Genomic DNA, 25062 nt, shown 5'->3' on the forward strand with positions numbered 1-25062 from the left:
GGGGCACCTCCAGCCATGGCAGTGTCAGCGGTCCCCCGTCGGCTGTTTCCACTGCAGCCCCATCCACGTTCGATTTGAACTTCACTTCTGATGATAGCGCTTTTCCTTTTCTGCTCCACTAACCATGACCGCATTTGAAAACAGTGGTGTGATTTGTCTCTGATTATGAGCCACGTGTGTTAGGTGCATCATGATTGGTGGACTGGAGAGCTAGCAGGGAAGCTTATGCAGTTACGTGTAGGTAATGTGTGGTGACTGAAAAGTGAGCCATGCCGGGACTGGTATCATGTAACTAAAGTGTGGTGACTAGAAGTCACGCACGTGGGAACCACGCAAAGAGGAGACTGACTGTGTAAAAACGCGCAAAGTCGGAAGCAAGTCTGTTGCCACTGTAACGAATGCTGGCCCAAAACATTTAAATCATCCAGTTCTTCTCTACATTAGAATTATTTTATTAGGCCACCGAAGGACACTTTGGACAAAAGAAATTAACTAAAAGCCTCACATTAAAATATAGACCAAAATAAAAACCAGTATATTAAGATATTAGATATTTAAAATGATGAAATTATTGAGTAACTAGAAGAAATTAGAGTAAAATTAAATTGTAGGAAGCCCCTGAAGGAACCTGGTAAATTTCAAAAATTGACACATTTCATTACATAAAAACTTTAAGTGTGTTGTGTGTCTTGAAGTAAAATGAAGAGACAAGAACTGACTGTAGCAACAGTGGTATATGATAAAGTCTGTTTTCTAAGAGCTTTGTTAGTAAATGATATTAAATTCAATTTTTTTTGTTAGTTTTATTGGGTCCCCAAATAACAAACAATGTTGGGTTATTTAATACCAATATAATTATCATTTAATAATTATTTACTAAAGACCTGAACAGTGTGGCTCATTTGGTTGGCTGTCATCCTACAGAGCAAAACATCACCAGTTCAATTCCTGGCAGGGCTTACGTCTGGATTTGGGGCCTCGTCCCCGGCTGGGGCACGTATGAGAGGCAACTGATCGATGTTTCTCTCTCCCTTCAATGTTCTCGCTCTTCTTACCTCCCTTCACCTGTCTCTAAAAATAAATAAAATCTTTTAAAATATAATTATTTACTAAAGATGCAATATTAAATTATATTTAATTAAAATTTGTTAATTTGAAATAATAGTATTATAAATAATTTACTTAATATTTATTATTTAGCCCTGGCTGGTGTAGCTCAGTGGATTGAGCACTGGACTGCAAAGCAAAGGGTTGCTGGTTCGATTCCCATTCAGAGCACCTGCCTGGGTTGCAGGCCACATGCCCAGCAGGGGGCGTGTGAGAGGCAACCACACATTGCTGTTTCTCTCCCTCTCTTTCTCCCTCCCTTCCCCTCTCTCTAAAAGTAAATAAATAAAATTTAAAAAAAATTTATTATTTAAACCTTATAGTTCCTATGCTTGTTTTATAATCACTGAGAAATCTTTTTTGCTTACTATGTGTTTTGTTGAATTATGTCTGTATTCTATTACTCATTTATAAACTTTGTTATTTACTGAATTTGTATGTGCTTTTTCTATAATACATTAAACTTTCTGGGGTGGGCTCCTATCTTCTGTAATTGTTTTTGTAAGTTTGCTTTTATTTTCTAGCATAGTAATATACTTATTAAGTCCTGTTGTGATGTATTTTTCAGGGGGGAAAGAAAACCCAAAATTGATTTGTTTAGAACTTGTATTGCTGCGATTCCACGGGTGATCCCTGACGGTATGAGCAGAACTGACCTCATTGAACTGTTAGCAAGGTAAAGGAGAACTGCTGTTTGCTCCGTTGATTTTCGTATCTTTTGATCCCTTTACATTTCAAACCAGCCCCGTTATTGTTACCAGTAAAAGACTAGTGATGAAGACATTTAATCCATTATTTGATTTACTTCCTAAACTCCCATTTTGTCTTCTGTTTTGTTAAACATGGTCTCCATACTCATTTTTAACTTTTAAAGCTCTTTTAGATTCCCCCACAAATCCTATTTTCAACTTCCTCACTTTCCATCTAGTAATATTTCCTGGGATTTACATAATGCATTACCCCTGAACATACGGGCATTCCCAGTGTGCGATAATACCCATTAGGCGATTAATTTTTCGGTTAACTCCTACAGTTTTGTCTTTGGCACCGAGGGTGGTGACCAGGTCTCAGTTTCACTCTTTTCTTCTATGGCATTGCCCACAGGGTTGCAGTTTTCGTCTCTTTGCTCTGTTTGGCATGTCATAGATCTAAAAAAGGAGTAAATGACATGAACCAAACTTAAATATTACCTTCCAAAATTAATTCGAAGTTGAGGAGATGGCTCGTTGGAAACCTGCTCTGTTGATATAGTTGGGAAGTCCCCAGATAAGGGGTCAGACAGTACGTGTTTTAGGATTTGCAGACCCTGTGGTCTCTGCCTCTGTAGGTCCAAAGCAGCCCTCGACAGCATGTAAGGGAGAGGCCATGCCTGCTCTCATAGGCCCTGCCCATATGAAATTGTGTCTGTACCGGGCGAGGATGGGGGGCATCTAGTGACGGGGCAAGCATCTGAACAATGAGGGACAGTTTACTCTGCTGTTTACTTTGCTTCTTTCCCCTATGAAGTTTATGTACCAATTTACTTTAGCAGAAAGAAAGCTTCTAGCAGGAGTGTCCAACCTTTTCGCATCTCTGGCCAGACTGGAAGGAGAGTTGTCTTGGACCACATACTAGATACATTGGGACATGTAATCACAAAAAAATCTCATAATGTCTTAAGTAAATTTACGATTTTGTGTTGGGAGCCCACAATGGCACATTCACTGCCATTGTGGGCTACCAGTGTCCCACAGGCCACAGGTTGGACACCCCTGTTAGAGCCTGATCTATTTTGTCCCCTGTTTCTCTCATTTGCAGTTGTGATGGCCAGATCTTCTTTGCTTAAAAATAAAGCAAGCAAACCAACAAATCAAAGACTCATTGTAAATTTGTAGACCTGTGTGCTGTCCCTAAGGAAAGTTAATTAGTTCCCCTGCCTTAAATTGGCCAGGCTACACTGTTGTTCTCCTACCTTTATGCGCTGAGTCACAGAGATAGGTGTCAGATGATATTTACACATTCATGGGTTTGAGGGATGTTGCAATAACCTTTAAAGTCAGCATCATGCAGTCAGTCAGTCACTCTCCTGGCCCACGGGCCCTGCCTTAGTCAGAGACAGAATGCTGGGCTAGAGACCCTCACTGACCCTGTATGATATTTCTGATGTGATTGTATCACTGCTGCCACTTGGTGGCTTACTCCCAAGTCTGTCTAGCCGTAATACGTTTTCTCCTCAGGCTCATTGCCACTGAAGGTTAGCTTAGTGAAGACCAGGACTGAGTGCAGCAGGGCGAAGACTGTATCTCCTTGTACCTAAACCACAGCTTTCCTCCTCTGTTGCTGAGGATAACTCTGTCATCCCAGTTCCCCACGCGTGTAATTGTGGCGTATTCTTAATCTTACCTGCTTATCTTGTTCATCAGGCTGTTCTAACTCATGCATTTGTCTTGATAGTCACTAAACGAAACCTCTTCAGCTTCAAATCAGAAACGTATTCATGTGACATTATATACTGCAGCCATCTTTTCTGGTTTTTAAATCATTTTCTTTATGTCCTGTTAAAAATCCTTTAACTTACATTATGTTCATGTCCCCATATTGTTTTGATGTCTTTGAAAGGCAGTTTTGTAGAGCCTCTCCTCTCATTTGTTTGCACTTAAACTGTCCTTAGGGGCTTATGTGTTAGCTTGACAAGTTTTTTTTCTTTCCTAAGTGCAATCCATTTATGATGTTACTACTAAATTTATTCTCATTCTCACCTTAAGAATTATTTCTGTTAAATTGAGTCCATCTTGATTTGTTCTGTTTCCTTTCTTAGAATCAATCATCGTATGTTTAACTGTTACCTCAGCAGTATGAAAGGAATGATGAGATAAGCCATGTGCTTTCCGGTGATAGTAAAAGACGAACGTGAGATAGTGTTAGGATGTTATATGATTGAATATAATTTCTGATTGATTATGGGATAACATGGTATTTTAAGAATTAGAGAATTTTAAATATGATTCTGATGTGTCGGTCTGTATTTTCTTAAGTACAGCATTTGCATTATGATCAAAATTATTCCGAATTACGGTAATACTAACTAGTATTAATAGACTGATCTGTGAATTTAAACAAACGATGAACACAGACTAGCGTCAGAAAGGATATGACACAAAAAGTGAAGGTCGGTTTGTACCTTCCTGCTTCTTGCAAACCAGTTAGGAGGACATACTCACTAAGTTCGTAGTTTTAAGTTTCAGGTGACGAAGGTCTTGGGAGGCCTGGAGGTTTGCTAATGGAATTCTGTCCGCACAGGCTCACAGTGCACATGGACGAAGAGCTGCGCGCTCTGGCTTTCAACACGCTGCAGGCGCTAGTGCTGGACTTTCCAGACTGGCGGGAGGATGTTCTCTCGGGGTTCGTTTATTTTATTGTGCGCGAAGTGACTGATGTCCACCCCACACTTCTTGATAATGCCGTAAAGATGTTGGTGCAATTAATAAATCAGTGGAAACAAGCAACCCAAATGCATAACAAAAACCAGGACTCACAGGTACCATGTTCTCTTGTGTTGTCCCTTTGGATGTGGTCAGTGGTAAATGACCAACAATGGTTATATATCAACCACTAAAAGTTTTATTTGTTTTATTCACCCTCCAAGCGTTCATAATCCCTGAAACTGAGTTTGTCTGTAGTTCATATGTGAAGTACGTGGTCTTTGCGTCTAACCTCTCCAGCCTCCTTTGATGACAGTGAATTTTGAAAGAACATAGATGGTAGAGGCAATTCTAGCTCATATTTAGGTTATTTCCAATATATTTAAAGCTGATATCGTAATAATAATAATAGTAATAATAACAATAATAAAAACTGGGATAGCCTTTCATTTGAGTTATTTGATTGTTTTGCCAGTCCCTGGTTCTCATAGACAGAATGTGTGCTCCTTAACTATTAAAGGTGCTCAAATTATGATTTATGATAATGTGTAAGTCGTAGAACCTTGGAGTTTCAGAGCTGGAGCATCTGAGCTAATCCAGCTTCTCAACCTTTAATGAGCATAAAATCACCAAGGGCCTGAGAAGCTATTTCCACCCAGTTCCAAGGTGATACTGTGCTGCTGGTCCTCACTTTGAGTGTGAAGGGTACAATCCAGTCCCCTCAGAGTCCATGTAGAAATGTTAGGCCAAGAGTGATTAACAGTGTCAGCTTCAAGGCTACAGAGTAGCCGGTGAGTGATAGAAGTTAGGTACAGAATTCCTGTTTAGATTGCCAATTAAATGTTTTTTTCCTACTGTGTACACTCTTACATTTTTATAAGTTAAATGTTATTTAAATTGCTTGACCTGAGGCAGACCTGTAGCCATAATTTCTATGATTTACTTTACTCTTAACTGTTTTACTAGAATGTCTGTGTGCGTTTTTAAATTTCATTTTAACCTCTGTTTATTTCTCAAGCATGGTGGCGCTAATGGAGCTTCTCACCCCCCTCCGCTGGAAAGAGGCCCCTACTCCAGCGTGTTCCATGTGGTCGAAGGGTTTGCACTCGTCATTCTCTGCAGCAGCCGGCCCGCCACCAGGAGATTAGCCGTCAGTGTCCTTAGAGAAATACGGGCTTTATTTGCACTTTTGGAAATACCTAAGGTACCGTTTAGCTATTTCATGTACTTACCTAGTGAAAACACTAAAAAACTGCCCTTTTGTCCATCTTTATTACGTTTCTGTTACAACCATGCAGTATAACCTACCTTATAACAAAGTTTGTTGACGGGGTCCAAACTAACCCACTTGCCTCTAGTTCCATTTGTAGCCAGTGGTGCTATAGTCCGTTTTCAGTGTTTAAGTTGGGCTACTTTTCTTAAATATTCTTAATTTTTTGAGACATATGATGTATTTTTTTTTTTTATAGGGTGATGATGAATTGGCCATAGATGTGATGGACAGGCTGAGCCCGTCCATTCTTGAGAGCTTCATACACCTCACTGGGGCCGACCAGGTAACTGTAATGCCTCCTGCAGCTGTGACATAATGCAGTGCGATGACCGTGACGGCTGAGAGCCGTCCAGTCTTGTTTTGGAACTGAAGTCATGTATGTACAGGAATTTCCTTTACAAATGTAATGCATCAGAATGTATTTTTGAAAACTGCACTTTAAAAAATTAAAAATACTTTTTAAAAAGTGGCACACATTTAAAAAAAAAGTGGCACTGGTTTACTTCTGTGGCTAGTATAGTATCCCTTAGCAGTAAAAATATTTTATCTTTGTAAAATGCCAGTCTTTCTGATCTAAGAAGTTTTTCTGAAATCTAATGTTACTATTGACTGGTTTTTGCTATTTATTGTACCATATAATATTTTTGACATATATACTGGTTAAAATACTATGGAAAATTTTTGTTGAAATTTGGAGTAAAAAAATTGCTCTCTGCCCTTAATAAGTGTGTGTGTGTGTTTGTTTGTTTTTTTTTTTTTACTTTGCCACTTAAAATTAAGTGCAAGGGAGCAAATATGTAGTATTTTATGCTAGAGTCTTAATGTAATTTGACTCATTAAAATGAAGAAAAATGCTTCATTTTTAAAATATTACAGGTTAATATGAGGTCTAAGATGGTGTTAAGAAAACTTATGCAAACTTGCTTAGTTGGGTTTGAACCAAAAAATAATGTCATATGTCAAGATTTCAAGATTGATGCAAGAGTAACTATTAAATTTTACTACTTGAAAAATTTTTTCTTCATTTTTTGGAATATATGGACTAGAGGTTCATGTGCTTTCTGCATAACACTTGGCTCTTACAACTCACGAATTATGTGTAACCAAGGGAAATAAGAAGAAAACTTTATAAATCTAAGAGATGATTATAAATCTGTACAATTTAAAGAATTCTGCTTTAGATGATTAATCTGAATTATGCCAACAAAAAGAGTAATTGATGACTCTCTTCTAGTGCTGAAAGCAGTGCCTTGGCCTTAGTGGGTGCTTTATAAATATCAATTGATGATCGAGTGAATTTAGCATCTGTCCAGTTTAAGACTCCATTTGTTTTTGTTATTTGAATGGCATATAATTTGCTCTGAAGGTAAATCTTTCTTTTCAGTATAAGAGCTCAGAGTAGTATTGAGCAAATATGTACGATTGTGTACCTCTGGGGAGGAGCCCGTTTCCAGTCTGTCCCACTTGTACATGCACAGGGCACATCAGCATGACACTTAGTAGTGCATTTATGAGTTCTCTAGCTGCTTCTGTGCCCCCACGAAAATTGCATGTTCATATATGAATTACGTAAGTAATGGTTCTTAACCTTTTTGGTTTATAGATCCTTTTGAGACTAATGAAAGATATGGAATCTCTCTCCAGAAAAACACATGTATGCACATGCAACAAAAAACCTTAAATGCAGTTTCAGGAATTCATTACTGTCTTAACACCATCTTAGACCTCCTATTAACCTGTTCTAGAACCTCTGTTCTTGAAACTACCAGCAGACCACTTACAGTGTAAAGCAGTTCATATGGCAGAACTTCAAAAGTTGTGAAGTGTGCAGTAATCACTTCTTTTTTCTCTACATAGACTACTTTGCTGTATTGCCCCAGCTCAATAGATCTACAAACATTAGCAGAATGGAATTCTTCTCCGATTAGCCACCAGTTTGATGTGATTAGTCCATCACATATATGGATATTTGCACATGTGACTCAAGGCCAAGACCCATGGATTATAAGTCTCTCCAGTTTTTTAAAGCAGGAAAACCTTCCCAAACACTGCTCTACCGCTGTGAGCTATGCTTGGATGTTTGCATACACAAGACTTCAGTTGTTGTCCCCACAGGTTGATATAAAGTAAGTTACTTTCCTAGTGTAAATAGACTATCAGCTTTCATAACGTATGTATTTGAAAAGTTATATGAATTAGAATCCCATAAATAACGTAACTTGATTTATGGATGTATTAAGAAGAAAGATGGAAGTTATGAAGAATGTGGTCTCATAATCCCTTCATCCTTTTCATGTCATTGAATCTCACCAAATTGTAATTGTCAGCTTACTTAATCACACAATGCTTGGCACCTACTATGTGTCCAGTGCAGCTGTATTGAGTGAAAGACTTCGTGAGGGAAGGGTCTGAAGGTGAGCATGGCTGTGGATATAGGTAGCTTTGTGGAGGAAGAGTGAGCAGTAAGGAGAAACCAACCTTAGTGCCCGTACCGATCCTGATGGCATTATAAGGAACCCCATCTGTTGGTGGGGATTAGTGTTTCAATGGAACTGGCTTGTAGTTTCGAGTAACTGATAATGTGATGGAGTGTTGACCACAGTCATTATAATCTGCAGTTAATTTCTTCTTGCTCTTCAATATAGAAGAGAGTTTTTGACCCTAAGTATGAATTCCTGATTACACCTTTTCCAGGAGGCCGTTGATCAGATTGCATGGAATGAATCCTCTTGTGGTATAACCTGCCCGTATAAACCCAGCAAAGCCTAACACCTTAGGCTCCCACCAAAGGCTCTCTGAACCTGGCTCCAGTCTGTACTTTTCCCCCTTCTTTGTATCAGTGATATCCACGTCCTTTTAGGTTGAAGCCAAAACAGACCTCGCAGAGTTCCCTCAGTGTGGTCTGCAGTGTCCTTCCTGTGAGCTTTCGTTCACATGAACCTGGCACGCCTGCCTTTCGTCTGCTCTAGCCCCCGCCTGTCCGTGTCTAACACATCTCGGCCTCTACTGCATTTCCAAAGCCTTCGCTCACATCGCCAACCCAGAGGCATTGCTCCTTCCTTTGGATTTGAGTAGACATGTCTTTGGTATTTCTGTGTATACATGCTAACTATGTATCTATAGAGGTTCTCAGGTATTATTCATTGGTGTTTTTTAAATGAAGATTGACACTTTTCACCTTGTATAACATTTTTGACCTTATCTTATTTGAGTCTCCCCTAATTACCGTATTTTAAATTATTAGTCCCTCTCCTACCACTTCCTGTCTCCCTGTTTGCTCTCTCTTTCTTCATGAAACTTAGCGCCATCCTACACTGTTGTGTCTCTTTATTGTATATCTTCCCCTATCAAATACGACGGTGATGGTCTTTTCAGGTTTTTGTTGTTTTGCTTTTTACTGCTATCAAAGTGCTCTGAACATTTTCTAACATACGACACCGGTTGAGGAATTAATGAAGTTGTGCGTGTGTATTACTTGTCTTAATATATTATAAATCTATTTAAGACAAAGACTATCTGTTAGTATTTTACATGTTTTTGTTTTCTTAGAGTTAATCCCAATAGAATTTTGTATTTGGAAAGATTTATGGAACTGTTCCAAAATGTCTTATTGGTCTGACCTTTAAAGACAGAAATTTGACAGAAGTTTTAAAAATGTGGATATTCTGCCCTGGGTCTGGATTGAGTGCCGGCCTGTGAACCAAAGGGTTGCTGGTTCAATTTCTAGTCTAGGGCACATGCCTGGGTTGTGGGCCAGGTCCCCAGTGGGGGGCGTGCAAGAGGCAACCACACATTGATGTTTATCTGTCTCTCTCTTTCTCCTCCCCTTCCCCTCTCTAAAAATGAATCAATAATTTTTTTTAATGTAGATAGATATTCTTTTGGCTTTGCAATTCTATTTTCAGGAATTTACGCTAGAAAATAATTAAATTTTTGTTCTAATTAAATATATATCCAGATATATTTTATTGTGTATAATAGGGGAAAATTACTGTTAGCTAAAATGTGTAACAAAGTTTGGCTATATATGTTGTGATAATCTCTGTAATAATACAGCATACAGTAATCACAGATGATCATGGAATTATGTTAATTCACATGGAAGATGTTTAAAGTACTTGTTAAAAAACAGGTATAGAACAAAAGAAAGACTGTTCAATTTTTGTAAGTTAAAAGATATGTTCATACATTTGTGTACATGTATATGAATTAATATAGGTAGAAAATATACAGTGTGGGACTAAAGGTGATTTTCATGTTTTTTCTACATTGAACACATATAATAAGTTCTAAGATGTGGCCCAATAAGGCATTAACTTTGGCGATAGGAATAATAGAATGTGTTAAAATGATTCTGTAATAGGTTTTAATTTTCAGTCTACTATTTATTGATATCTTACATTATTTCACAAAAATAAGAATAAAAACTTCATGCTAACCTCTCCCTGAAAGTGATAGAAATTTAGCATTCATTTTAAACATTTTCAGAATCTGTTGTATTGTTGACATCTACTTTTTGCTTGTGTCTTTGTTTTCCCTAGTAGCCCCATCAATGCTAAGAAAGTGAACAGCACCACCAGCAGTGACTCCTACGTGGGCCTGTGGAGGAACTACCTGCTCCTGTGCTGCAGTGCAGCTACGTCCACGGCCGCGTCGGCGTCGGCAGGCTCTGTGAGGTGCTCTCCCCCTGAGACACTGGCCTCTACCCCGGACAGCGGCTACAGCATTGATTCTAAAGTAAGTTTTCCAGATCTGCCGTTACATTGGGGTGGGCCGCAGAAGTAATGTTTCAGAATTTCTTTTCCAGGATATTAAAGGAATTTGGTTGAAAAGTATATTCGTTACTTGCACTGATAATGGAAAAAAAAAAAAGAGTTAAAGAAATCCCATTACTGTTTTATGGAGTCCTAGTTGGAATCAATTATATATATATAATTTTTCTTTAATTCATTAAATTCATCAGAATGAATACGTTAAAAGTAGTTTTCATTCATCTCTTTCCTTACTCTATTTCCTGTAGTTATGCACTTCTCGGTATCCAAAAGGAATGATTTAAATAACTAAGTATCTTTTTAGAATTTCCCTAAATTATGTAGTGATGCAAATGATACTTGTTGAGGACAGACACATAGTTTTCGCGGTAGGACACAAGGTATTATGAGGTGCCTGAAGGAGACTGAGAAAACAACATCTGGGTGTCTCACCTTAACACTAAAGACTCTTTCAGAAGTAACTTTGTTCTACTCATTTTCATGACTCAAAAAAATGATCATTAAAAAATGATCCATAAAAATAATGATTAAAAGACATAGACTCTCTGGTGGAGGTGGTCAGCCCATTATGGGATGGTGAGTTTCTGTAAGAAATTAAGCAACCCGCAAAGCCCAGTCCTGTTAATGAACTTGCTGTGAACCATTGGATACGTTATTTAACCATTTTAGGTTATGTACAGCACAGGGGAATTTTGAAGTATCATCATTCTAAAATTTCATCTATCCATTGTCCTTGCCCAATAGTGTTGAAATGTCATTATTTAATTGGATGTACTCTCATTAGTGGATGCTCTAAATACCTATTTTTTCCCCAGATTATTGGAATCCCATCCCCTTCATCCCTGTTTAAGCACGTAGTTCCAATGATGCGCTCGGAGAGCATGGAAATCACTGAGTCCCTTGTTCTCGGTCTTGGCAGGACCAACCCAGGAGCTTTCAGGTGATTACTGTTAGATGTCTCCTCTGCCCGCGAAAAGTGTGAATGTGGCTGCCGGGAGAGAAGCCGTGAGGACAGTGACGTGTCAGTCCTGCCAGTGAGCTGGCCATCTGACATTTACATGTCATTGACTTTATTTGAGCCTTTACTTTCCCATTTTGATTGAGGAAGTAAGATTTGCTGTATTTTCTGTATAGAATGATTGTGAAAGCCAAATATATACTATGTATAAATATGTTTCAGAAATAAAATGCTGTGTAAATCTTTAATATTCCTACCAATTTATTTACACAGTGATTCTACTAAATTATAATCTTGATCTATGGGTTAAAACTCTAGTTTTTCCTCCTCGTGCTTAAGAAAACTAGACTATTTTTAAAAGAAATACTTACATACATATTTTATATCATTCTAGATGTTTTTTATATTAGTGAAGCAAATCCTTCATTTTTGCCTGAAATTCTGCTTTGTTATGGCCTGCTGGGCCTGGAATTTATTTTATTTTTACTTTTTAAAAAGATTTTATTTATTTATTTTTAGAGAGAGGAAGGGAGAGATAAAGAGAGGGAGAGAAACACCAAATTCTCGCATGTCCCAACTGGGGCCTGGCCTGCATCTCAGGCGTGTGCCGTGACTGGGAATCAAACTTGCGACCTTTTAGTTCACAGGCCGGCACTCAGTCTACTGAGCCACACTAGCTAGGGCTGGGCCTGGAACTTATTATTTGAGATTGTCCTCCATTGATGTGAGGTGGTATTTGATGTTTTATCTCCGGATGACATGCACAATAGTGAATAAATTATAACATGTTTGCAGGTGTAGAATAGCATTTATTGTAACAAGTAGATACTTAATTGTGCTAATAGCAAAAAACGGGATACAAAAATGATCTCAACTTGAAAAACATATTCTCATAAATAGAAACAATTCTGAGAAAGTAACAATTATCTGTAGTAGTTTTCTATAGATGATAAAATTGTGGAAGGATTTTATTTTCTTTTTCTGCTTTTTGTATTTTCTCAGTCTTTTATAATAACCTCAGTTTCTATTTTAAAATCAAAACATAAGCAAAGATAAGACTATCATGTTCTTGAAGTTCATAACATTTACCCATTAATTCCATTTGTAAGAATTAATCATAAGGAAACAATCAGAAATAAAGACAAAGATTAATGTGCAAAGACATTTGCTGAGGCGGTATTTATAATAATAAAAATTACATAAAATGCAACGAATCAATAATAAATGAAAATGTTTAGGAAAATTATGGTATTCGACCCTATGTTCGAATACTGTGACTTTATTGATTGCCTATAGAAGTCATTAGACTAGTATTAAGTAAAGGGGGAAAAGGGTACCATTATATATGATAGGGTTTCAACTATGTAAGGTGTGTGTGGACTGCTAATGACTGACAGAAATCTTGATAGTACATATTTCTACAATTACAATAAATGGCCTACACCACTTTTTTCTGCTTTCCAGATGTTCTGCAGTGTGCAGATTTTGTTTTATAACCAAAACAAAACAATAAAAATTGTGTTTTCAACAGTAGGATTAGGGTTAACACTTGTCTGTTTACCTCAGTATATTCATATTCAGATTATATATGTTCAGCTATTAATTAAAAGAATGTATATCATTTTTTTCCCTAGGGAACTAATAGAGGAATTGCATCCCATAATTAAAGAAGCACTTGAAAGGAGGCCAGAGGTAAACTGTGTATAGTTTTCTATTATTAAATATTTATTTGGCAAAACACTTACTTGTCGTGTATATTCTACACATTCATTATACCAAAAGTTAGAAATTCAGAAGTAAATAAGTAAACGATTGTCTAGTGCAGTTTTCAACATTCTTTAAAAATGTGCAGACCTCTTTCTTCCCCCACAGGAGACCTTATGCAGAAACTCATTATGTAAACGGATGTTAATTGCTCCAGCTAAAGTGAGGGCAATTGGGGTCTAGGTCAGGGTCAGCAAACCTTTTTTTGTAAAGGCACAGTTAGTAAACATTCTCAGCTTTGCAGACCATACTTCTCTGTAGTCACTACTCAGTGTTGTGGCATAGGCTACTCAACGAGTGGGTGTGGCCACATTCCAATAAAACTTCATTTACAGTAACAGCCAGCAACAGGCCAAATTTGGCTCCCGTACTGTTTTGCTGATCCCAGGTCTAGATCTCCAAATTTAAAGATCTAGGTCAGGTTTTGAGCAAGTTTTAGAAACCACAGGTCTAGTGTGATAGATATGTGAATCGTAATAATAACAATGTGTATTACACGCTGGAATAAAGTCATAGATCAAGAGTTATATGAGCTGCAGAGAAGAAAGCCTTCGATTCTGCCTGTGGAGGAAGAGAAGGCACTGTGGATGAAGCCTTGATACTTGAGGTTGAATTTTCCAGTATGTTCCCCAGTGGACAAGCAAGGGAAAGACATCCTAGGCAGAGGAACAACATTTGCAAACTTTATACAAGAATCTGGACATGACAGATTATTTTGTGTGATTTTATTATAAGGGGGAAAGTGATTGATTATGCTGAAAAGCAAATAGGAACATCTCATGAGAGACACCTGGTTTCAGACACCTGGTTTATCCACTAGACCAGCCATCCCCATGTGACACTGGCATCTGAGAACCTGCCCAAAGTTACAGGTTCTTGGGCCTATTGAATGAGAATTTCAATAGAGTGGAGCTCAGAAACTATTTCTAAGCATCGTGATTGAGTCTGGTGTAGAACACTGAGAATCCCCGCTATTAACATTGAAGATCTACAGGAGAGGAAGATGGTGAGAATAGCTACACTTTTAGAGACTTAAACATCATCTATAAATCTTTACTTCCTTTGATTCAGCCCTGGAGAACAGTAATAGTATCACTATTTTGTAATTAGGTTTTTGTTTCAGAATGATCGTGTTGATTACAGCTCTGGGTGATTTATCAGAGGGGAATGAAATTGGAAACAAAGTTTAAGTAGCAGTATTTACACTTTAATTTCAGTGCAAAAAGACATCATAGCAAGTGACTAGATACATGCAGTGATGTGCCTTTAAGATGTATTTTGAGAGCATTAGATTCAGTCTTTCTGTGAAGACAAAATGAAAACCAGTCAACTAAAACTTTGCAGAAATCCTCAAAGACTGCTAAGAAACCATCCTGATGGATATGAATTGCTGTACAGTTAAAAGATTTTTTTTACCTATCTTGAATATTCATTAATTGAGAGGCAGAAAACTACTTTGTTGACACAAAAATGGAAGACCTATAAATGTTTTTGATTGTTTTGCGTTATGAGAATTATAACGTAACTAAAATGATCTACAAAAAAAAGTGATGCAGATCTATCCTACTACCGTACAAGTTCCTGTTCGAAGCGAAATCAAGTTGGGATGTTACAGCTCTTGTTCTAGGAATTAATAGTTCAGTCCTCGTCAGACAAAACATTTATTCATACCATAACGATCAAAAAGAAATTTTTTGTTTTCATTTGTATTTATTTTCTGTGTGTGTCAAATTTCACTGTTAAATGGAGAACTTTGGCATGAGCAAAATCTGTGGATTCTATTCTGTCCCTTTTGTGATGTTTTCCCTGCTCTTCTGTCACATTTTGGGGAGTTTCTTGGGGATTCTTTGTCAAAGAGAACAGTTTTACTAAAGACGGGTTAGTCCTTCTGAAGTTGTCAGATTAGCAAATCACCTTAAAGTAGTAGAATTTCATTTCCTCCCCATACAAGGGGTATCACCATGGAAAATGTCATATGATTTTATTTGGCTCATTAATTTCAAACTATCCATATATGTATATGAGTTCTGTCCAGAAAGTATCCACCCATGTAATATGAAAAACATTTATTGAAGAAGAGACAAGAAACATTGTACATGTGACAATGATGCCTCAGTCCCCTTCAAAGCAGGCACCTTGGGACCTCACACAGTTCTCCCAATTGCCCTCAGCTGCCCTGTGTCGTATTTTCCTGAATCTTTTCCAATGATCCGACATTTTTTCCCTTTAAGAGATGATTTTAGTTTGGGGAAAAGCCAGAAGTCTCAGGGTGCCAAATCTGGGCTGTGGGGGAGTTGAGTCACCTGGGTGATTTGATGTTTTGCCAAAAAACTCTGCATGAGACGTGATGCACGAGCGGGCACATTGTCATGGTGAAGCTGCCAATCACCAGTTGCCCACAGCTGTGGCCTTGTCAATCATCAGAATAGTTTCCATGGAGGAATGTTCAAGCTCAATGCAAAATTTGATGCAGATTTGTTGCTCTACTCACTCAGTCATTTTGAATGTGACGGCCACGCAGTATACATGCTCACCTAACAGCGTCTACCTCCCCCACTGACTAGCGTGGCAGTGTCGTCACTGTTCACCTGTGTCCACTCCAGTCCACTCTCCTAGCTACCAGCTTCCGTTGATGTCACGTAAACCATTCTCGTTATATTAACAACAGCTGGACTTTTTCTGGACAAACCTCATTAGTTATCTCTTTGATGCAATAGCTACCAGAGTGCTTGAAATCTATATTGCACGACCAAAATAATTTCAGTTAGCCCCACAGCTCTAAGACATTCACATACTCTTTCCAAGTTACACCAGCCAAGTTTTCAATCAGCTTCCCTGAAGGATTTTTAATTACTGTCTTCCTGTCTTTGGACTAGAACATGAAACGGCGCCGGCGTCGGGACATTCTACGAGTGCAGCTGGTACGGATATTTGAACTGCTGGCAGATGCTGGTGTCATTAGTCACAGGTCAGTACTAGATTTCGATCTTTAAAATTGTGAAGTGATGAGGGAACTGTGTTTTCTCTCATGAGATATATAAAAACAGAAAAGCACCTTTGCAACCAAAAAACATTTCTCTATCACTTGAAAACGTTATTTACCAAGGTCAAAGCTGCATCCAAGAAATTAACTAACGGTTACAGCTGAATTTAATAATCTACAACTAGTGCTGGCTTGCTTCAGGCAGAAATTGAATACAACATTCCTATGATTTTGATATTTTTTGGAATCTACAAACCTAGGCAAGTGAATAGTAGCCTCTTTTTTGTTACTGATTTAAATATTTCTTTTTTAAAATTAATTTATTCATTTATAGAGAGGAGGAAAGGGAGGGAGTGAAATATCAGTGTGAGAGAGAAACATGGATCGGTTGCCTCTGCACACCCCCAGCCAGGTACCTGGCCTGCAACCCAGCATGTTCCCTGGCAGGGAATCGGACTGGGGACCTCTTGCTGTGCAGGACGATGCCCATTCCGCTGAGCCACACCAGTGAAGGCTGATTTAACTAGTTCTTATTTCATTTTTAAGATCTCTTCTGGATTTGTAAAAATCACATATTTAAAGGTGCAACATAATAAAGTTTGCAACTTTATTCCATTCAAATGTTAATCTGCCCTGCTGGGGGAAAATATGAAATCGATAAACATAGTCCCCCCCCATATGAAAACATAAATCCTGGGGGTTTTTGCTGTAGTAAAGGTGTCTTGACACTAAGACCAGCCCCTTGAGAAGAATTTCACGAGCTTTGTGTTGAGAAATAACTGTTTCCTTAGAAGGTAACGGTGTTGCTTGATCATTGAAAGAGAAAAGAAATGGATCTGACCATTTCCCAAAAAGGTAACTGAAAAGTGTTCTTGAAGAAAAAATATGTTAATAATCAAACAAGTGTAGTATTGTTACTTAAGCAGTTGTCCTGATTATTTCTTAGTATGCCTTTGACAAGTGCTTTTAAAATAGAGCTTTAATCAAAGAGAATTTACACCATTGGTTCACCATTCTTTTATAGTAAATAAATAGGAAGAAAAAAGAAACATTCTTTTTTCTGCCCCTAACAAAAATAAAACAGCCAAGTTTGGAAAGGTGAAATTTGAAACTTGTTGAGCTTGATGCAAAAAATTAACCTAATAAACATCTGAATCTTTTTCTTTTTCTTCTTTGGTTGCTTTTAATATGATGTTAGTGAGTGAAGAATCTTTGAATGATAACTGTTTTGGGAACTGCAAGGTGCTGGTATATTTACAACATAAGTGCAAAGCTATACTTGTTCTTGAGCAGTAATGGTTTTGAACACAGTTTTGTGTTCTGGTTTTGTTTTTTTTTAAAGAGAAATGAATATAAGGCTGTTGCTTTTATTGCCTTTTTATTGCTTTGAGTACATAAACAAGAGGAATTCCGCATGCCAAGGAGGCAGGGATATTCATTTCGTTTGCCCAACCTGTCCTGTGTGCTCTATAGGTACTCACTGAATATTTCTTAAGCTAATGTGAATGTTTTATTTGGGCCAGGTTGCAATCTACTAAATGTGTTTCCCATTCATAACTCATGGCCCAGAGTTTACTAATCGAAGGAATAATGAAAAATTTTCATCGTGAATTCTTTCAACCTGCAGGGTGGGAAGAAGTAGGTTTACATTTGTGTGTACGTGAAACACAGTTTATTCTTGCATTACTATTTATTAATGTATAAATAATAACTTTCCATACCAATAGCTGTAAAACTACTTTTGCCCCTCATATACTGTGGTACCACTGTGATAAGAGGCTATTCACAAGCAGTAAAAAAAAAAAATTTTACTTTTAAAATCACATATTTTAGAAGTACTTTTCAATTATAACAAAGAAAAGCTAACCAAAATAAATGTAAGTGTAATAGCTAATCAGTAATTCAGTTATATTATTACTCAAATGCCCTGAAGTAGATACTGTCACACACTTAATAACCGATGGACCAGGAGCGGAAACCAAGACTTCTGGCTCAAACTAAATGGCCCCTTTCCCCTCAGTGGTTTCCAGGCACAGGGCCCCTGCCTCTGAGGGAACCTCATCGCAGAGAATTCTTGAGGCAACTCCACGGGTCTAAACAGAAGATTTGAAAACCAGCACTCTTACTTGAATTCTCTTATGTTTTTGTATCCCAATTAATACCTGTTCTGGAATCATGCTGAAGAAAATAGCTAATAGATATTTGATTAATTGTGCTAAAGGCATAATATGAATATGCGTGGTAATTATGAGAATGGATAGATCTCGTTTTTCCTCTTTCTGCCCTTCTAAATTGGTCCTGCCGATCCCGTATTCCTCCTCATTACCTTATTTTGAAAGCTGTATTTTTTGATGCAGAGGGAGTAACAGCACTCAGAATAGTTGATTAAAGATAGACATGGAATTGAATAACATAAATTGCAGTAGTAGTTCCTCGATTAAGAAGCACCTTTTATTTTTACGTAACCCCGGAGCTGTGGAGCCAACTGCAGGAAGCACCCCTTTTTTTGCATCTAAGCCAAGCACATGTTCACTTGATCTTCGTGTGTTGAGTTGCACCCTGCCATGACCTAGCAGAGTTCTGATTTTGGTGACTAGGAATTTGTTTTGATTTAAATTTAGAGTTTAAAATCACATCTTCTTTATCATTGTCTTCAACATTTTCAGTGCAAGCGGGGGCCTGGATAATGAAACGCATTTCCTCAACAACACGTTGCTGGAGTACGTGGACTTAACCCGGCAACTGCTGGAGTCAGAAAACGAGAAGGACTCCGACACCCTGAAGGACATACGGTGCCATTTCAGTGCCTTAGTGGCGAATATCATTCAGAATGTTCCAGGTGTGATTTTTCGTTTCTTAAACCATTGTCGAATAGAAAGGGACCATCATATATTTTCTTTCCCTGAGGTTCTCTCATCTGAGTTGATAAAGCAACTTGTGAACATACTGGGAAAATGTGTCAGCATTACATGGATGGCAAGAGCATGTTACTTTTGAATCAGTGTTGAAATCAGAAAGCAACCAGAATAAATTTTCAACCACCAAGACAATAATACAAAAATTTGAAGAAGTCCGTAAAGTAAGCTCTTTGGGCAAACTTGTTTTAGACGCAGTGAGCAGAGAGCATAATGCCCTAAATGATCGTAGAGGATTGAATGAATGAGATACTTTTGAATAATGGAGAGGGTGTAGGGCGTAGATGTAAAGTACAAGGGGACAGTGTTAGTGATTGAGTTTAACAGACGTGTGCCTGTTATTGAGCACACATTATATGCCAGGTACTGGTTTTAGCACTAGAAATATAGATGCATGCGAATTACATTTGCAAAAGTCATAAATTCTTTACACGTGAAAGACAAAAATGTGACTATACCCTTTGGCATACAATGTAAATACAAATGTTTCTTTTCATTTCTAGAAAAAAAATTAGTTGTTACCTTAAAAAATATATGTAAACAGTTAACTTTCAAAGTAAGAGCACAGCTGTATTTTATAAAAGGGTCCTGTAAGCACTTATTTAGGTACATTATTTTCAAGTGCAAGAACTCTCTTTTGAACTTTTGGGGCAAATAATGCTATTTAAAGGAAAAGAGCATTTTCTTCTTCTCAATTTTCTCATCTAAACCTCACTAATATAAAGATACTATGTAGTCTATTACTAGACACTTGTATGCAACTTCCACATTGATTCTTTATGGTACTGTTGCACTTCTTCAACCAGGATTGATGTGGAGAATTTGTAGAGTAGGATTTTAAACTGGAAAGCATCCTTGGAGATCTTCTAAATCAGTGGCTTACAGATTATACTGTCTCTCCTCATCAGCAAGAGGCAGCAGAATGGCGTTGGACTCCAGGCCTGACACCGTACTTCAGTAGATCAGCTCCCCTTCTTTTTGTTTTGTATGTTGAGATGCCACGTAAGGATCCTTTTATACAGACAGCTGCACTGGTGAACACAGAGAGTTTAAAAGAAACGTGCCTACTCCACAGCCCTGTCTTAACCAACCAACCAACCAACCAACCAACCAACCAACCAAGACCCCTACATACGTTCATGTACATAATGTCTTGGCCAAGCCTCCCACGAAGCCAGCAATAGCCGGGAAGCAGCAGACTCCCCGCCCATGTCACCCCCAGATGGCAGAGCCCTGCCACAAAGTTCTGCTTGCCACCTGCGTCCTCTCACATGGTGGCTTCAGGGTGATGAAGCCTGCAGCTTTGCCACTGTGACTTGCATATATGTAAATGATTTCTGTCTCTATGGAGGTTTTTAAGTTAAAATGAAAACTTTTTTTTTTTTTACAATATTACATATTCAATAACACAAATTGAAATGCATGTTAAAGTAAAAAACCACGGAAATGGATTTTTCGCCGTCTGTTTTTTCTTTACAGTGAACCAGAGAAGAAGTATTTTCCCTCAGCAGAGCCTCCGCCACAGCCTGTTTATGCTGTTCAGTCACTGGGCAGGCCCTTTCAGCATCATGTTTACTCCCCTGGACAGATACAGCGATCGGAACATGCAGATTAACAGACATCAGTACTGTGCACTGAAGGTATTTGCTTAGGAATCTGGTTGCCTTTTTCTTAGGGGTGCAGTTAAGTGTTTTTGTCTCTCAGTGTCTAGCATTGTAAAAAAGGCTAGGGACGCCTTTTGAGAATCTGAGAGTATTAGAATATATATATTTGCTTGCTGTATTCAAACATTTATGCCTTAGATTTATTTAAATACATAAAAGACAATGCAAAAAAGTTTCAGAATCTACCCAGAATTTGAATGCTGTTGTCTTGACTTAAAGAACTCAGGATTACCTCAAGGAAATACCTATATTTTTTGCTAGTTAAAGTCTTTCTCTTGCTTTTTTTCCCTTCTCTTCCAATACTATTCAAACTCCGTATTTAATTGAATATATGATACTTATTACTCAAAATAAATCACTTAATTCTAAAAATTTCAGAAATTACTATTGTGCTTTTCTTCGTAAAGGAAAAAATTAAAGATAGTGTAGCTACATAAGCATGAGTGGAACTACCCTGTCTCTTCTCATTAAACAGCCGACATTTAACCTCCTAAGTGTTTTCAATGTAACTGCACTGTTATTGTTTGAAGGCCATGTCTGCTGTGCTGTGCTGCGGCCCTGTTGCAGATAACGTGGGGCTTTCATCAGATGGCTATTTGTACAAATGGTTGGATAATATCTTGGATTCTCTGGACAAAAAGGTAATTACTTATGTTTCCCTTTAAATTTCATAACTGTCATTGCATTATTTGGAACTATTGTATGGCCCACTGAAAACAAGCCTTTTTAAAAATAAGATAGTTAGAATTATATGCAGAAAACATGCTATGTAAAGTTAAATAGGATGCTGTTATCTAAGAAATTTCCAATTCTCATTACACGTTCGTCTGATCATTCTAGTTGCCTTTCGCGTTACAGGACTGATGCAGCAGCGTGCATGTGTCTCATAGTGGGGCTCTCAGTCCGTGCATAAAGTATTCATGTGGAGCACATTGGGCTCCCGGGAGGAAACATGTTATCTGCTGTGCCGGGTTTCTTGCTTTTGGCCACTCTTCAGTCAGCCGCTCCTTCTCGCCCTTTCGACTCTGTGCCCTTTGTACTTTCCTGGTGTGCGTGCACAGACGTCACCATGTAAGAGAGGACGTAGACGTTTTTCCACTAAGAATAATTTTTCCGTTGGATTATCAGAAACAAAAATAAAGCTTGATAAAAATAACTGGGGAGGCTAATAACTCACTTTTCTGAAAGCACTTAATCACTGTTCCCATTCACCCCCTGCCTTCTGGGCTCTGCTGGAGGAGAGAAGTGTCCTGCTAAGAGTCTTGCGGTGCAGTGTGTGGACCAAGTTTAATTTGTCCAGGCCACTTTTTTCTACTGCTGAATAAAATGAGAAGGAGTTGAACAAAAAAGTCTGGGTTTTGTGATTAAATGCAAGAAATAGATGTGTGATATTGTCTCAATAAAATGTAGGGAAGTAGGCCATTGGATCATAGACAGCTGTCTCTGCCCTGAGCAACGCTGTGCCCCTCCTCAGGTCCATCAGCTGGGCTGTGAAGCCGTGACGTTGCTGCTGGAGCTGAACCCGGACCAGAGCAACCTGATGTATTGGGCTGTGGATCGCTGCTACACCGGTTCGAAGAGGGTGGCGGCGGGCTGCTTTAAAGCCATAGCTAACGTATTCCAGAACAGGTACTCCAGCTGCTGCTTTGTATCTTTTATTTAGTGTTCGTTTTCTGTCTCCACTCGAATTCAGAAATACTGAGCTCTACCAAACTGTAAGCAAAGTAAGGATCATGACGGTCATGTGTTCGTTTTTGGGCCGTTAGCTTTATAAAAACCCGGTTGCCTCGTGGGCTCAGTGCGCCTGCAAGTCTTGCCCTTTTGTACATCATATTTATTAACTTGTGTGAAAGCCTCTAAACATTATTTGCCTAACATGTGAAACTTGTCCCTAGGGATTATCAGTGTGACACAGTGACGCTCCTAAATCTGATACTGTTTAAAGCAGCTGATTCTTCTCGAAGTGTCTATGAAGTTGCTATGCAACTTTTACAGGTTTGTAAACAAATGTTAATTAAAATCTGTGTACTCGGGACTTAATGAGCATAACAGTCTCTTCCTGCCTTGAAAGTATACTAATATTCAGCTTTATTTTTAATTGTGAGGTATGGCATCAGTTCCTGAAGATCATTTGAAAGAGAAGGCAAAGATGATGTGGGCCACTTGAGTCTATAAGTAATACCAGCTGTTCAGAGTGTTGTGGAGGGATTACATGTGTCACCCCCCACAGATACCTGTGTGTGCCTGTGTGCGCCAGCACTTATAGAAATTCAGGGGTCAGGGCCGTGTGTGTGTGTTAACTCTTTCTGTTCGGATAAGAATGTGAGTCAAATTTTGTTTTTGAGAACCAAGTGAAGAATAGTTACCTCTTTTATGATAACTTTGTGTCATTTTCCTTTGTTAAGCTGAGAAACATAACCTAGAAAGTTAATTTGCCAAGCATGAATATATCATTGTTATGCAATTCTTAACTAATGGATAATGAGTTCAGGTTCTTTACTCTCTATCAAGGGTTAAGAGTAGGATTCAGGGATGGGGGGGATTAGTGGGGGGTGAAGGCAGACAACTATACTTGAGCGACAATAAAATAATTTTTTTAAAAAAAGAAGAATAGGATTTAAGTAGATGCTGATTTTTCAAAGGGTTTGAGGTGGTACTGATGCTGGTAGGGACCATGTTAGGAATTATACCCTAATGACTTTATTAAGAAGAAAGTTCTGGGGGCTGGGTGAAAAGGGTGAAGGGATTAAGTACTAGTTGGTAGTTACAAAATAGTCACAGGGATGTAAAGTACAGCACAGGAAAGACAGTAAACAATATTGTAAAAACTAAGTGTGGTGCCAGGCGGGTACTGGAAATATTGGGGGACCACTTTGTAAAGCATGTGATTGTCTAATCGCTATGCTGTACACCTGAAACTAATACAAAATAATGTTGAATGTAAACTGTAATTAGAGAAATAAAGTTAAAAAAAAAAAGTTCAGTGGTGTAGCTCTTTACATAGTATAACATCAAAAGAATTTTTAGTTTGTATTCCATATTTAATGTGTGATTAATCAAGATCTGTTTGCAGATTTTTTTTCACTTACACATGTTTTATATAGTCATATTTTTGAACTGGAAAGTGGTAAATCTTTTTCAAGTAATTGTATATTAAGTTGCGGAAGTTATTTTCAGACTGTGCTACTAACCCAAAACATTGCCACTGGACACAAGGAACGTGACGCCTTGTAAATAGTTACAGACCTTTGGCCAACATTTATTGCAATTTGAAATTAATATTTTGCAATATATGTAACTATAATTTTTAAATTGGAACCTGTCTTGGGAGATTTCATTGTTTTTAATTATAGCTGAAAATTAGAGGGCCCATAAAATCTTGAATTGATGGAATTGCATTCCTGCAGATCTTGGAACCGAAGATGTTTCGCTATGCTCACAAACTGGAGGTTCAGAGAACAGACGGAGTACTCAGCCAGCTGTCTCCTCTGCCACATCTGTACTCTGTTTCCTATTATCAGTTGTCTGAGGAATTAGCAAGGGCATATCCTGAGCTAACTCTCGCCATATTCTCAGGTATGATCATCGAACTGGTTAGTAGTTTTTCTTTTTTAGCAGTCATTTCTAAAAATTGGCTTTTAGGAAGTTTTCAACATATGGAAACTTAGGTTGACTCGAGACAGAACATGTATTTACATGAGAGATTTTTTTCTTTAATAAGAACTCTTAATACTGATCTATCATGATGTTTAGATGTCTTAGTAATAAAGTCTTTACAGCACCTCTTACATCTTCTCACTTTGCCCTTCCTTCTCCACTCTACCCAGCCAAAAAAAAAATGTAGGAATGGTCTTCACGTGTAATTTTAAAACATTTCTTGCCCTGGCTGGTGTGACTCAGTGCATAGAACCCAAAAGGTCGCTGGTTCAATTCCCAGTCAGGGCACATGCCTAGGTTGTGGGCCAGGTCCCCAGTTGGGGGCGGGAGAGGCAACCAATCGATGTATCTCTCACACATTGATGTTTCTCTCCCTCTCTTTCACCCTCCCTTCCCCTCTCTCTAAAAGTAAATAAATAAAATATTTAAAAATATATATTTCTTTAGTAGACACAGGACTTCCTGAATCTTCTAGTACGTGTTTTATCCTGTCCTGTCTTTAAAATAAAGCGGGGGCCCTGGCTGGTGTGGCTCAGTGGATTGAGCTCAGGCCTGCGAACCAAAGGGT

General features: G+C 38.2%; 1 protein-coding gene across 17 annotated transcripts in view; it reads left to right on the forward strand.

The window, feature by feature from the left end:
• Nucleotides 1-25062, forward strand: part of FRYL (FRY like transcription coactivator) — a 230826-nt gene that overhangs the window by 145046 nt on the left and 60718 nt on the right. For all 17 annotated transcript variants that reach the window (XR_008426718.2, XM_053922995.1, XM_053923001.1 and 14 more), the window contains 15 exons: nucleotides 1676-1783; nucleotides 4387-4624; nucleotides 5527-5712; nucleotides 5978-6064; nucleotides 7639-7907; nucleotides 10323-10518; nucleotides 11369-11493; nucleotides 13146-13203; nucleotides 16152-16243; nucleotides 18925-19097; nucleotides 20653-20813; nucleotides 21368-21478; nucleotides 22312-22466; nucleotides 22733-22832; nucleotides 24245-24413. Coding sequence is in view for 16 of the 17 variants with exons in the window: in XM_053922995.1 (XP_053778970.1) it covers nucleotides 1676-1783; nucleotides 4387-4624; nucleotides 5527-5712; nucleotides 5978-6064; nucleotides 7639-7907; nucleotides 10323-10518; nucleotides 11369-11493; nucleotides 13146-13203; nucleotides 16152-16243; nucleotides 18925-19097; nucleotides 20653-20813; nucleotides 21368-21478; nucleotides 22312-22466; nucleotides 22733-22832; nucleotides 24245-24413 (2228 nt within the window). In the remaining variant the exon portion in view is untranslated. The remainder of the gene's footprint in view (nucleotides 1-1675; nucleotides 1784-4386; nucleotides 4625-5526; nucleotides 5713-5977; nucleotides 6065-7638; nucleotides 7908-10322; nucleotides 10519-11368; nucleotides 11494-13145; nucleotides 13204-16151; nucleotides 16244-18924; nucleotides 19098-20652; nucleotides 20814-21367; nucleotides 21479-22311; nucleotides 22467-22732; nucleotides 22833-24244; nucleotides 24414-25062) is intronic.

The sequence above is a fragment of the Desmodus rotundus genome, chromosome 4 (assembly GCF_022682495.2).
Source record: "Desmodus rotundus isolate HL8 chromosome 4, HLdesRot8A.1, whole genome shotgun sequence".
NCBI classification, from domain to species: domain Eukaryota; kingdom Metazoa; phylum Chordata; class Mammalia; order Chiroptera; family Phyllostomidae; genus Desmodus; species Desmodus rotundus.